At 35.3% G+C, this 13,838-nt stretch overlaps 1 protein-coding gene across 4 annotated transcripts; it reads left to right on the plus strand.

Moving 5' to 3' along the window:
* Nucleotides 1-12,945, plus strand: LOC105032941 (glutathione reductase, cytosolic). Of its 4 annotated transcripts, none has more exons than XM_029261167.2 (17): nt 1-140; nt 621-788; nt 1,833-1,897; nt 2,167-2,236; nt 2,444-2,515; nt 3,901-4,104; nt 5,002-5,075; nt 5,204-5,287; nt 6,547-6,634; nt 6,748-6,829; nt 9,042-9,115; nt 9,341-9,448; nt 9,563-9,627; nt 11,176-11,289; nt 11,671-11,791; nt 12,014-12,067; nt 12,530-12,945. In XM_029261167.2, exons 2-17 carry the CDS (start codon nt 642-644, stop codon nt 12,623-12,625), a joined length of 1,518 nt encoding a protein of 505 aa, XP_029117000.1. In that variant the 5' UTR covers nt 1-140; nt 621-641; the 3' UTR covers nt 12,626-12,945. The 4 variants fall into 4 exon arrangements, with proteins under 4 accessions (XP_029117000.1, XP_029116999.1, XP_010905846.1 ...); XM_029261166.2 differs by having other exon boundaries at nt 9-148; XM_010907544.4 differs by having other exon boundaries at nt 9-148; nt 11,692-11,791.
* The last annotated feature ends 893 nt before the right edge of the window (nt 12,946-13,838 follow it).

The following is a 13,838-nucleotide window of genomic DNA, read 5'->3' on the forward strand; positions in this document are numbered from 1 at the left end:
GGAAGGATTTCGGAATCAGACGCATTGACTATTAGAACAGTAGATTTCAAGAACTCCACGGCTCTTTAGTCGGCCCTCCCCCCACCTTCTCTCTGACACCGTGAAACCCTAGAAATCGCTCGGACTTTCAAATTTGGGAAGTAAGAAGGTTTGCTGTTGCGAAGAACGAAATTGATCCGTCTTTATTTGAAAAAAAATCTCTTTCTTCTCATCTTTTGAAAGCTAAATTTTGGTTCCTTTTGGTCTTTTTTTCGCCACAGTGATCGTCTATCGTCTTTGTAGGTTGATTTCGTTTGTTTTTGTTCATAATAATATTTTTCATTACTTTTCTTCATGAAAGCCTTTTCGGTTTCTTTGCAGTAACAATTTCTTCTGAATAATAACCTCATCATTTTTATCGGTTGATTCCGTGTCGCTTTCTTTACAATAGCAAATGTGATTTTTTTTTTGCCAAATAATCTAATTTTCAAATATATAGATATTATCCGGGTCGGTTTTGTAAGATAGTCTCGTATCTTCATCAAATGAGAAGAAAAACCGACACGGGGGTGATGGTGCGGTTGCTTCCTTTCTGTCGGATCTTTGCCGATTGTTTTTGTTTTTTTTTGGATTGGTTGCAGTTTTGACCAGAGCGGATAATCATGGCGAGGAAGATGCTCATCGACGGAGAGATAAGCAATTCCACCTCTGCGGAAGGGGAGCAAAACTACGACTTCGACCTTTTTGTTATCGGAGCTGGCAGTGGTGGTGTTCGTGCAGCCCGGACTTCTGCTGGCTTTGGAGCTAAGGTTAGGGTTTAGATTATCAAGAAAGAAACATTATTTTGGAAGACATCATTATTTTTTCTTCGTTTCTCCCAATCGAGATTGGTTCTTTATTTTGATAGTGCGGCTGAACAGGATTTTCTCTAGGGGAAAAGGATTACGGTCTGTCATGATATTTTTTTCGGGGTGTTCGGTACCTGCACGTGGGTATGTGAAAGAGTGAAAAAAAATTTCTTGTCTATGTGAAAGTAGTTGTATGGTTGTGAGGGTGGGTAGTGGCTGACTAATGGTAGATTAGTCTCTTATGATCTGTGTTTTCACTTTTTGTCAAGGTTTTTCATGGACTGAGAAATATTATCCATCTTGGTGGCTGACAGATGGCAAGATGAATGGAGAGCTCAGTTTATCTCATCTGAGATGAAAGGCTAGAAAGATGTAAAAGAACTAAGATATTCCAAGATCTCTGCCAACATATGGGAACCAAGATCAAAACACTGCCCAAATTAAAGTATTAAGTTTATTTTTTTAATAATTTAAAACCATCCAATACAGTAAGAGAGATTGAAAAAATCCTGGCTGATATATAAATATATTAATATTTTGATACCGTATTTACTGACATCCTTGGACATTCAAGTTTCTCAAGAATATGTTATATGGACACCATAACATAGTGTTCCCAATACTGATTCAAATTGATGTCTTGGCTGATAAGAAAACCAATGTTGGTTGACCCTACTTTCTGAAGCTGATTGGGTTTAATGCTCAGGTGAGCACATCGTTCTTCCTCCTTTTTAGAACTCACCTAGTAAACTCTCTCCGATGGCAGTGGAATCTTTAGCGAAATCTTGTTAGATAATTTCATGCAAATCCACTAGCTTCTAAACCTTGTATTGCTTTTGACTGGTTTTTATTTTATAGTTGACTACAATTCGAACATCATTATGATTTCGATGATTTTCTTCTTTCTACATCATGTACGACAATTCTTTGTTTTTTTAACTAAATAAAATCTGAATTTTTGGCACTGTACTTTATATTGTATTGGACTGACCAACTATGATGCAGGTTGCAATTTGTGAGCTTCCATTCAATCCAATCAGCTCGGAAGTTGTTGGCGGAGTAGGTGGAACGTAAGTTTGCTAATGCAGGATTCTTCTATTGTAGTATCTTTGATTTGGTTTGTATTCTATTTGATGTTATAATTCATTGATGGTGAAAATGATCGTCTATATAAGTTTGTTCTTTTATAGATTATTTTTCCTATTTGTTGCTTAATTCTGTAACAAAGCATGTGAATAAAACAAGTTCTTTTGACTAGCCAATCCCTTCTCCTGTTACATAGGAGTATTGAAATTTGCCTAGTATTTGCTGAACATTATTAAAACATGTGATGCTGTAGGTGTGTTATACGTGGCTGTGTTCCTAAAAAGATATTGGTCTATGGAGCCTCTTTTCGAGGTGAATTTGAGGTAACATTTTAGCCAGCATATGAAATCAATCTTTTTCATACTGAAAATGATTATTAACAGCAAAGCACTGTGTTGTTTTTGAGAGGAAAGCTGTGAGAATACTTTATTTTCTTTTTGTAATTAATTTAAATCAATATTTACCTTGTTTTATTTGGTATATAATTCGGGATATATGATTAGCTAATTAAGGTTTTCTTTGCTTATCAGGATGCAAGAAATTTCGGATGGGAACTTAGTGAGCAAATTGACTTCAACTGGAAAAAACTTTTGCATAACAAGGTAAGGCTGAAACTTATAACTTAGTATCTATCTGCAAACTTATGCAATATTCTTCTCATCTCAAAGGGTTTGATTTCTTCTCTCTCTTACCAGAACTCATATAAGAAATGTATATCATTTTTAACTCATTATGGTTTTGAGGAATGTTCAGATTCTGTGATGTTCATGAAGAAACTTTTCACTTGATTCTAGCATGATCTTCATATTACTTGTAACCAAGTTGTGATCCAATCAATCTGTTGACTCTATTAATTTTTGATTTAGAAGCGGTGTTGGCAGAAAGATTTGATTTGAGCCTGCTATAGTTCACGGGCAATATTCCTAATGTTCAGGATCTGCTTTACTAACCATTCCATCATGAGAGTCGATAGATTTGATCTGAGCCTGATATGTTTTATGTGCATGTTATGCTTTACAAACTATTCCATCATGAGAGTCACATAGACTAGGTGACTTCAGATCCTTGTTCACAATTTATGTTGAGCTAGGTTTGTGCAGGGCTGAAATTGATGATGCACAAGGTATCATGAGATTTACATGACCTCTTGGTTAATCCTACTGGTCTAGCTGCACGTCTAACTATTTTACCAAGTAACCTGTCACTTGCCACCAGGTTGCTTTGTTTTTGCATATAAATTAGATCTATGATTGTGTTTGGCAAACCTTTTGCTTTTCTTCTTTGTCTAGGATGTTTCCGACTTTCCATCCTGGATTATAGACTCAATGAGTCTCTTACACTTGCATAATTCTTATATTTTTTAGTTTGCTATATACTTGCTGCCGCTTACCATTTGAAAGAAAAGGTCATAATTAGAGGCCAGGACCAAGGTTTATGGTTCATTGGTTATATAAATCTGCTTAAGTTTATGTTTTGTTGCTAATATGATAGACTTCTTGGTCATCATTAAAAGTGATATCTTGATGGTCTCACTTCTATGGCCTTCATGTGTGGTACTTGACATTAAAAGACTTGTTAAACTGGCATCCGTGCCATACTGAAACTATATGCTATTGAAGTGGATTCTACCAGCAGATCTAGCAACTTGGGTTCTAGAAGAATAGTGTCCTAGGAGGCCCAAGACTCAGTTGTTGCATGCAAAAGTGTTGGTTGCAAAAGAAAGATTTTTTCAAGATTTGTTGAATCATCTTGTCATCCTTACCTGATCATCATAAATGTATGGTTTGTGGTTGATCATGTCAGCTCTTGCATCTGGGTCTATTGGATGCTTGAAGGCCATAAGCAGTGTCTCTTCATTCTTCAGTTTCTTGCTTTTCATTGTGACAATACTGAAGAAATCTTGTAGAAGTAGATAACAGTGTTTGGACATTGGAATGCTTTTCTTCTGAAATGGGGACTTATTGAATTCTTGTTCACCATTATGCAGACTCAGGAAATAATTAGATTAAATGGTGTATACAAGAGACTATTAACCAATGCTGGTGTAACGATGCTTGAAGGTGAGGGCAAGTTAGTTGGTGCTCATGCAGTAGAAGTAAAACAGCCCGATGGTTCAAAGCAGCAGTATTCAGCAAGACATATCTTGATTGCAACTGGTAGTCGGGCTCAGCGTGCAAATATTCCTGGGAAGGTTTGTTCTGTTATTGCTTAGATAGTTGAACCAAAAAAGAAATTGTTTAGTTGATATCGTTGGCATTAGCTGACATAATGGTTTATATTTTTTCCCATCAATTTCAAAATCAGCAGATTTCTTGGTTCATTCAGTGGTAGGGGTCTCTGATGTATTGCTTGCCTTTTCTTATGTAGCAGAACCTAACTCATAGACTGATGCTAGCTGATGTAGATACTAGCTTAAATAAGATCTAAAAGTTATGCTAAATTTATTGCAAAACATTACTACCAAAAGGTGACAACCTCTAGTTTTGTTGTATCAAGTGTGCGGTAATCATCCCTTGGATATGGAGTTGTTAACAATGTTGCTTTTTCAAGAAAACATTGTGTTTTATTATTGTTTTCTTGAACTTTATATCAGGTCCACACTATGATTCATTAAGCAACTGTAGTTTGCAATAATAAGAAGCTTACTTTCTTGCTTGAAAGATATCAATTTGTGGTATCTTGCCAGCTTCATACTGCTGGACTTTTTCCTGCTTCTTGAAGCTGTTGTTCTGCTACTTCATTCAAACATGCTCTCTTATTACTCATAAGTATGATAACTAGTTTCCTGGGCTATGTGAAATATTTAGCATTTCTTGCTGTCACTTCTGAATCTCTCACAAATACTTTACTAAAACTACCTAGCTCGATATTTGACTTAGAGGTGCTGCATATCCATGTTGGATTATCATGTGAAGTTATATGTATGGCATACAAAAATCATAGGCAAGTTTTCTTTAAAATTTCTTATATCATAGAATTTGAGTCTGAGATTGCTATTCTGTAAAAAAAAGCATATGGTTACTTTGTCTTTTTTGTCCGTGGATATTGTAATTTGCCATAGGACATTAATTTTAATTTGATGCATCAGGAGTTGGCAATCACTTCTGATGAGGCCTTGAGCTTGGATGAACTACCCAAGCGAGCTGTGATACTTGGTGGAGGGTATGCCATGTTTTATTCAATACCTTTGTTTTTGACATCCAAACAGTTCTCCCAATATCTCCCCTCCCCCTCCCCCCACCAATTTTGTTGTTATGATGTTGTTGCTGATACAATCTTATGCATCACAGGTACATTGCTGTTGAATTTGCTTCAATATGGCGAGGGATGGGCGTTACAGTGGACTTGTTTTACCGAAAGGAACTTCCATTGAGGTTTGTAGCTTCAATTCTGATTTATGTATGTGCTTGGGTATGTGCATTATTATAGAAGCATTTAATAGTAATTATTGAGTTTGGATATGCCAGGCATGTTATAGCTTAACCAATAATTGGCCCATGTAGCTTCTCAAGGTCTAAGGTCGTTCAAATCTTGTTTTTCTAAATACCCTAAGCCAAGTATTGGTGCACCTTTAGTCTTAGTCAGTGAGGGCTATTCTAATTTTATGAACTTGTTCATTTTGTACTACATAGAAGCTATATGCTTACACTGTGGTTTTCATTTTCAAAATTTAGCAGCTATTTGATTATGAACTGTCAGCTGTAGTCCAGTCCCTTTTTCACATTAAACTTTTGGGCCAACATTAATTAATGACAAATAGAAGGAAGATTCTGCTATTTTAATTTGATTGTTGTTTGAATTGAAGTTTCTTATGCAAATTCTAAGAAGACTTTTGGGATACCCAATAATTTCAAAGGTAGAGGATTGTAGGAACCCAAGTATCCAATTGATCTATGTGAATTATTTTTGGCTGATGGGGGACAAAAGAACGTGAGTTTCATTTATCAATTTTATGCCATAAGCTTTATCATGGAAGATGTCTTGTCAAAAAGTTTAATAAGAGAAGGGCCAGAACTAGACAATGCAGTGGTTCTGAAAAATGACAACAGTGAAGACTCCTCAAATGCTTGGCATAACTAAACTTACTTGCAAGTAGGAGTAGATGCCAGAGTGGATTTGGGGGTGCGTATGGAGAAGTAGGTCTCTTAAGAATTTTGAATTTAAAAACACCAAAAAAGAAGTAGAAGGCATGAGTTTCAGAAGCAGTTATGTTACCCTGAGTAGAAGTTTCCAACTACTAATAAACAAATATAGTGGAAATATAGTGGTCCCATCTAAACATGACAGCAATCAACCAACCTTCTATGTGCCTCGGACATAGAGTCCTGCATAACATTACTGATTTATGTCAGATGGCATATATACTTGATCCCCATTACGTTATTGCCTCGTTAACTTTAACTGGCTGGAAAAAAGAACATGAACATGTTTTTTAATGTGATATAGACATTTTTCCTTTTCCTCTGCTATGTTGGCATTTAAGTAGTAACTATTATTGTCATTATAGTCGCCATATACTGAAATATTTATGATTCTATTATTTTTCATTTATACTATCTAGATTGACTTGGCCAAAGATTTTGTGGTATTACTAGCTGCTGTAACCTATTATTATATGAATTCTTACATGCAGAGGTTTTGATGATGAAATGAGAGCAGTTGTTGCAAGAAACCTTGAAGGCAGGGGAATTAAATTGCACCCTGGGACAAATTTGTCAGAGGTATATTTGCCCTGGAGAGGATTAAGTTAACTCATTTATTTCTTTCTTTCTTGTTTTATTCTTTGCTTTTTACTACTCTAAAATGAAACTTTTTTTTTTTTTTAAAATGTTAGTTGAGTAAAACTGAAGATGGAATAAGAGTTGTGACGGACCATGGAGATGAAATTATGGCTGATGTTGTTTTATTTGCCACGGGTATTCATCTATTCCACTCTTGTTATATAAATATTTGAATATTTGGAGGGATACAACAAGAAAACAATTCTTGATTATGATTTCATGGAAATTAAAAATATTATAGTATCCTTACATGTAGAGTGTAGGACAAGTCACATGTAATGTAAATGTTAAATGGCTAATTCTGAAACTTAAGCTTGGTAATCATCCTTGGAGGTTTTCAGAGTAACAATTCGAAGTTTTTCAAAAGTTTTTTCATCAAAAGTCCATTTTGCCATAGTAGCAGACATTAATCCCAAAAGTTAAGAGCCCACACAAGCATGTAATGACATAAAATAATGCCAATAATTTATTCAAGAGTTTTTGAATAAAAAATAGCGAGAATTGTAATTCACTGATTTAACAATTCAGTATGATAATATTAGAAGCTAAGAGATTTCTGCAGATAAATTATAGTATTTCTTATATTCCAGATTTCCTTCTGAAAATTGTATCTTGGCATGTATCTGAATGATATGAGGTGGAACTAATGGCATACTGAGCCTATCTCATTTTTGTTCTTAATGACATGTGCAATATCTTGAATTCTTTTTCCTATTCAGTAAAATTGTCTCCTGTGAGTAACTTAGTGAACAAGTCAGTTCGTTCTGTTCTAGTTAAATTTTTATGGAAACCCTGTAATATCTATACTTGGAGGAAATATGGTCTGCCACCTAAAATTTATCATAGGTTTTCTTGAGTATACCATTTTTTCAAGTCTTCTTGTGGATTTGCTTGCACATATGCTGTCAGCAATTCACAAATTATCCATACTTCCGCTCAGATCTCTAAAAAGGCATTATTGCATCTTTGGATATAAATGCTGGTCTATAAAGTGTAGATACCATCTGCCAGTACTTCACATAGCTCTGAGTTTGTATGTCATAGCAAATTTGTTCTAGGGACAGTTATTTTGAGCTTTGGTTAATATCACATCTTTTCTGATAATCTTTGTGAAGGAATCTATTTCAATGGAAGAACATATGTGGAAGATGAGTGGTAAAGCCATGCTTTAGGTTCTTAACTCTGTCTAGAGGAAAGGCCAAATCATGTTGTATAATTAAATTCTTTTTCTCTAAGCAACTAAGCTTCACCTTCGTACTGATGTGGCTTCAATGATATTAATTACACATGTAATAAGCTGTATCCATCTTTCCAGTTTTTTTCCTCCAAGTTACAATACAACTAGTTTCCCGTTATTTAACAGTTTTAGTATAGTTCTTCTGGTTTAGGAATTGATTTGTATTGTTGGTTTCTCCTTTCAAAAGGAATTCTTGCATCCTGTATACCTGGATTGTATTACTGTTTGCATCTACTTTCTTGCATGATTACTTCAAGGCTGCAATATATGAACCCAAAAGTTTGAGCAAGAGGAAAGAGCCATCTCAATCTTCTGGTGATGTGATCTGATGTGACAACATTCAAAATAAGGTTGTTCACATGATTTTGACCACTTGCAACTCTTTGGGTGCTGCTTTCTTAAATCTTTATGGATGTCCTGTGAGATGATACATTTACAGCTATGTTTAGGCAGTTCATTCAAATTTTCTTGAATCTGTCTTTCAGATAAATTTTCTCGAAGTTGACCATCAACAAGAGGATTACCGACAAAGGTTGTCATCAAAGGAATAAATAATATAAGATTCATTCTTTGTGTTGTTGGTTGTTGATAGGAAATCAAGACAGTTCTGTATATGCCTCTTCCAAGCATCATAGTTGAATGTTAGCAAACTTTCATTTATCTAAATCACTGTGATGGATATCAAATGCATGTCAGGCAGGAACATATGAACTAAGAATTGTAGGAGTCAACGTTGTATTAAAACTTGGAACAACTCTTCGAAGTGTGGCTCCTCGATAAATTGTTAGATGATTTTTGATACTCAGAATCTGGGTTCAATATGTTATGGTATAAACATTGTTCCCACACTGTACTTTTGCTTTTATTTCTGATGCTACTCTGAAGTGTGTTGAACCAAGTTTATGCTCCTTTATGCTCAACCAACTCTTGGCTTTTAAGGTTTGACAATATTGAATTTGTGAAACCTAAGCTATGCTGGGAATCCTATCGATAATTCTGAATTTTGCCTTCCTTTTTTCTTTTGTTTTGGTGTTACCAAAGTACATATTGAAGTTCTAGATTAATTTGCACAACATTCTGCCTTTGGCATATTCATTTTGGAAATTGTAGGTAGGAGTCCAAACACAAAGAGGTTGAACCTAGAGGCTGTTGCTGTTGAGGTTGATAAAACCAGAGCTATAAAGGTTAGTTGCTTCTCTATAATACTTCAATATTCGTATCTGTTCTGTCGGTCTTCAATGAAATGTACTAGATCCATATAGTAGTTAACATGAGCTTTTCTTCCCTTTCTTTTGACCAATGCTATGATAATGGAAGATGTGACTAAATTGTGTTTTTGAGGCTAGAGGATGCAGCTTTTGAGCTGATTGTAGTTTTCTGCTTCACCCTACATTCTTCTTCACTTGCAGGTTGATGAGTATTCTCGCTCTTCTGTTCCAAGCATATGGGCTGTGGGTGATGTTACAAACCGAATAAACCTCACTCCTGTCGCATTAATGGAAGGAACTTGCTTTGCTGTATGTGGACTGTCCGAGGCTTTATAAGTTACCATAAATTGAACTAGAAAGAGACTTGCTTCTTCTTGGTATTAGCCTTGAAATAATTTAGTTGTGTTCTTCAATGGACTGCAGAAAACTGTATTTGGTGGACAGCCAACCAAACCTGATTACAATTTTGTACCTTGTGCTGTGTTCAGGTAACTGAATTCTTCCTATTCTCACCATGCCACATAAAAACCTGTTCTTTTTTAAATAGTTTTATCTGATTATAATTCTATGCCTTTTTCAGCATCACTTCTGCCATAGCTAATTTCATAAAAAATAAATAAATAAATAAATAAAGAACTGCTGTAGCTAATGCCTTCACCATGTATCCCTCTCATATGGTAGCAAGATAACTCAGGAAGATAGTGTAAACACATCCATTTGATGTCAAAAGTTTCCGAACATGCAGGACTAAATGGTGAATACTGTTTGAGTGAGGCAAGGTGTTGATTTGTCGAAAATGACATGATCTTCTCCTTCATAGTGGAGAAACTGTTTCCTGAATATTTTAGGTGTAATAGGTTCGCATGTATATTAGTATATAAGAGCTGACTCAAATTATTTTTGCCCATCTGCATGTCTTGTGATAGTTGTTATCACCTTTACATATGTACTAATGTTCATTACGTTTTTCAAATTTAAATAAGTCATGGAGAATCCATATAGCTTTTTTTACTGCTAAGAAATTATGGTAGAATCATCTGAATCAGATTTCTATTATTTTTGAACATCCATTATTGTATGCAGTGGTTATTCCTCAATCATCATTAGATTTTACTTCCCCAAATATATTCACTTCATTTTCATAATATTCCATCTTTAAATATGTATATGTGAGTGAGTGAGTGAGTCTCTCTCTCTCTCTCTCTCTCTCTCTCTCTCTGTATATATATATATATATATATATATATTGCACGGATTCATCTTTTATTTTATCATGCATGCATGAGGACAGATTTTCATTTAAGAAATAACTATTCATGTCTAGAATGATGAAGATCAGTTCAAACAGTCTGAAAGCATATGTTTCTTTTGTGTCCCACAGTTTTTTTTGCACTTATTTCCATCCCTGTAGCTAATTTTTCCTGTAAGATGTGTCATGTTTTGGTTAACCAGTGGGGCTATGTGCACTCTGAACTGTATATATATTCTAAGTCCTTCTAATACAAATCAACATGGATGATGGGTGATTTTGGTGTAAATCTTTTTAGTGATGTGGTAACATGTGACTTTTTGAGGAGAGATTTCCATGGAACTCGTATTTTTGTTTTTATCCAGTTTTCTCCATTGATTTTCACATTTCCTTTTTGTGCCTAAATAAAGTGTCACATAGCTTTTTTGTCGAGAATGGTCAAAATGAATTTCTCAAGTCTCCAGATTAGCATGCAACATTACCCTTGCATTTTTACTCCTACAGCCAATAGCCATCAAGCCTTATATATGGGATCTCAGCAATGCATTTTTACCGACTATTGTCAGATTCAGACTAAATAAAATTGCATTGCTGAATTCATTAAAATTCCTTTTAGGTTGTATTCCACTTCAAAATTGAACTTTCTTTTAACATTATTGAAACTGTGCTGTGATGATACTTTTCTTGAAGCCACATTAAATATTCAAGACTATGTAGTTGTATATGATTTATTTTCTCAATGTTTATTGAGGTGATTGTGACATGAAACATTCTACTTGTTTGTTAGCATACCTCCACTTTCTGTGGTAGGCCTCAGTGAACAGCAGGCTATAGAGCAAGCCAAGAGTGACGTTCTGGTATATGCTTCAACATTCAATCCAATGAAAAACACAATCTCTGGGTAAGTGTAATGGATCAAAAGACCACTGCTGCTCAAAGGGGAAAAAAGGACCATGGATTTTTAAAATGTTATACTTTGTGTTTTAGCTTCCGATCTCTTGTTACCCGAGGAATTGAAGTATCCTGTAAATATAATGAAGTGCATGAAGATTTGTTATAGCCATGTTTCACAGTGGCATATGCAAACTGATGCACTGGCCTCAATTTAATGCATTTATACATGCAAGGTCTGCACATGTACTGATGTTTGTGGCTGCAGCATCTTGGCACAGCATGTGTGCAGGCATCATGCATCCGTTAACTTACAGTATCCTACAAAATCAGCCTAAGTTTTCACCATTATCAGTTCTCTTGCAGTATTATTCTTATCTCATTGTTTCAGTCTGGTTTTTCATGTTCTCAGAAGGCAAGAGAAGACAATTATGAAGCTGGTTGTTGACTCCGAGACTGATAAAGTACTTGGTGCATCCATGTGTGGTCCAGATGCGGCTGAGATTATGCAGGTAATTTTTCTTGACTCGAACATATGTCTTTATTGGTTTCAGCATTTTGATATTTTCTGAAGTAACTTCTCTTCTGAACATGCATCTTCTTCCAGTGGTCATGGCTATAGTTTCTTCATATAATAATGTGTGGACAATGCATAATAAGTGGGATTCTTGCTTCTGTTGGTTATCTTGAGTAGTGTTTCCATTGCATGACATTATTTTAATTGTTATACTCAGGGTATTGCTATTGCGCTCAAGTGTGGAGCCACTAAAGCACAATTTGACAGCACAGTAAGCCAACTTCTTGTGCTCAAAAATTTCCTGCATTAGATATCTGAGGAAAAAAGATGAGCCATATAAAAGAGTCATACCGGATGTTATTTATCTTTCCATGGACTTACCATGGAGCTTGTTGCCTGATATTTTGGCCTCAGTCATGAAACTTCCCTTCATCCAGGTGGCTATCCCATAGTTGAATTATTCCCTTAAAATAATTGAACTTCTGGGCTTGTTTTTATTCTAACAGAACACTTTGTGGGCATGGCCTCTGCAAGACCAGTGACTTCTATATGGTAAAACTTGCATGTTCGGTTTGCCGTGTCTATTGAGTGATCTTTTTAAATGGATGGGAGTTAAGGCTTTTTTTTTTCCCCCTCCCTTTTTAACCGGTTTCTTTCAGTCCAATAATTATATGCATGGCTTGCTATATAATTTATTTTGCTGTTACATTCAAAACTCTGCTGTCCATGGCAGGTGGGAATCCATCCCTCAGCTGCTGAAGAATTTGTAACAATGCGGTCTCTGACAAGGCGTGTTGCTGCTGGAAGTAAAGCAAAGACGAATTTGTAAGGAGAATTTCCATGTCCAAAATAACTGTGGTTTCTATTTCACTTGTCATAAAAAATAATTTTGCCCAGAGATTGTGGTTAAAACACAGTTACTGGAGGCCCTGCCAGTTTCCTACCTGTCCTATGATTTTAGTTGAGATATTTGTGAAAACATGCCAAAGTCTATGCATTGTAAGCTGTAGGATGATAAATGTCTGTCATCAAAAAGTTTGTTCTAAGCTCGTCACCCATAACTTCTGGTTGCTTTCAGGATATGAAACGATCCTGTTCGTGCCACATCTCTAAATATTAATTGAATTGTCTCGTGCAGTTTCTTGTGAATTTTATTTCTCAAAAAATGGAGTTTTGAGAGACACGTGGACAGTGGAAATGTGTGGAGTCAGCCATTCGGTTAATGAATTTGTGCTGTGGTTGTAGGCATGGATTGAATGAGTACTCTTGGCATGTTGGAGGCAAATCTTGAAAATGCTTTCGAAAGGATATCATCATTGACTTCATTGCCCAGATCTCCACAAAATAAACGGAAATCATCTGCAAAATATCAAAGAATGAGTGCACTTCGCACCTCTTCCATGGAAATTGATGGCAAACATCAATTTATGACAGATAAACTTTTATTGGTAAGTGGAGGCATAAGCAAGTATTATGAAAAAGCAACTGAACCGGACAGTATTATCTACGGTCACATGATATCCTCAAAGGGTATTGATGCATTCAGAAAGTATAAAATATTAGCTTCAAATACATAAAATAATTGATGCATTCAGAAAGTATAAAACATTAGCTTCAAATACATAAAATAATGTCCTTTAGTATACATTTTATGTGCAAATGTGATAGTTGTATTGAATGCTTTACACTGGATCTAGTTAAAAGAAGCCACAATAAACTTAAGCATGTAGGGCTAGTCTAGGTCCAGAAGTTTTAAGAATAAAAGCAAAGGACCTGTTCTTGTGAATGTCTAAATTATGTCAGCCTCATTTCATTTTCACTAGTTTGACAAAAAAAAAAAAAAAAAAAAAAAAAAATCCGACCTAATCTATACAAAAGTAAATATAAATATGAAATGGACACACATACAAACAAGTGTCATTTCAGACCACCAAAATCTTCTGAGGTTCAAATACCATGAACTTGAATGAAAGAGATCAAAAAGTTTTTGCACATGCACATATGCAGGTTTGATTTTTGGGGAAAAAAAGAGTCCTTCAGGG

The sequence above is a fragment of the Elaeis guineensis genome, chromosome 16 (genome assembly GCF_000442705.2).
Source record: "Elaeis guineensis isolate ETL-2024a chromosome 16, EG11, whole genome shotgun sequence".
NCBI lineage: Eukaryota > Viridiplantae > Streptophyta > Magnoliopsida > Arecales > Arecaceae > Elaeis > Elaeis guineensis.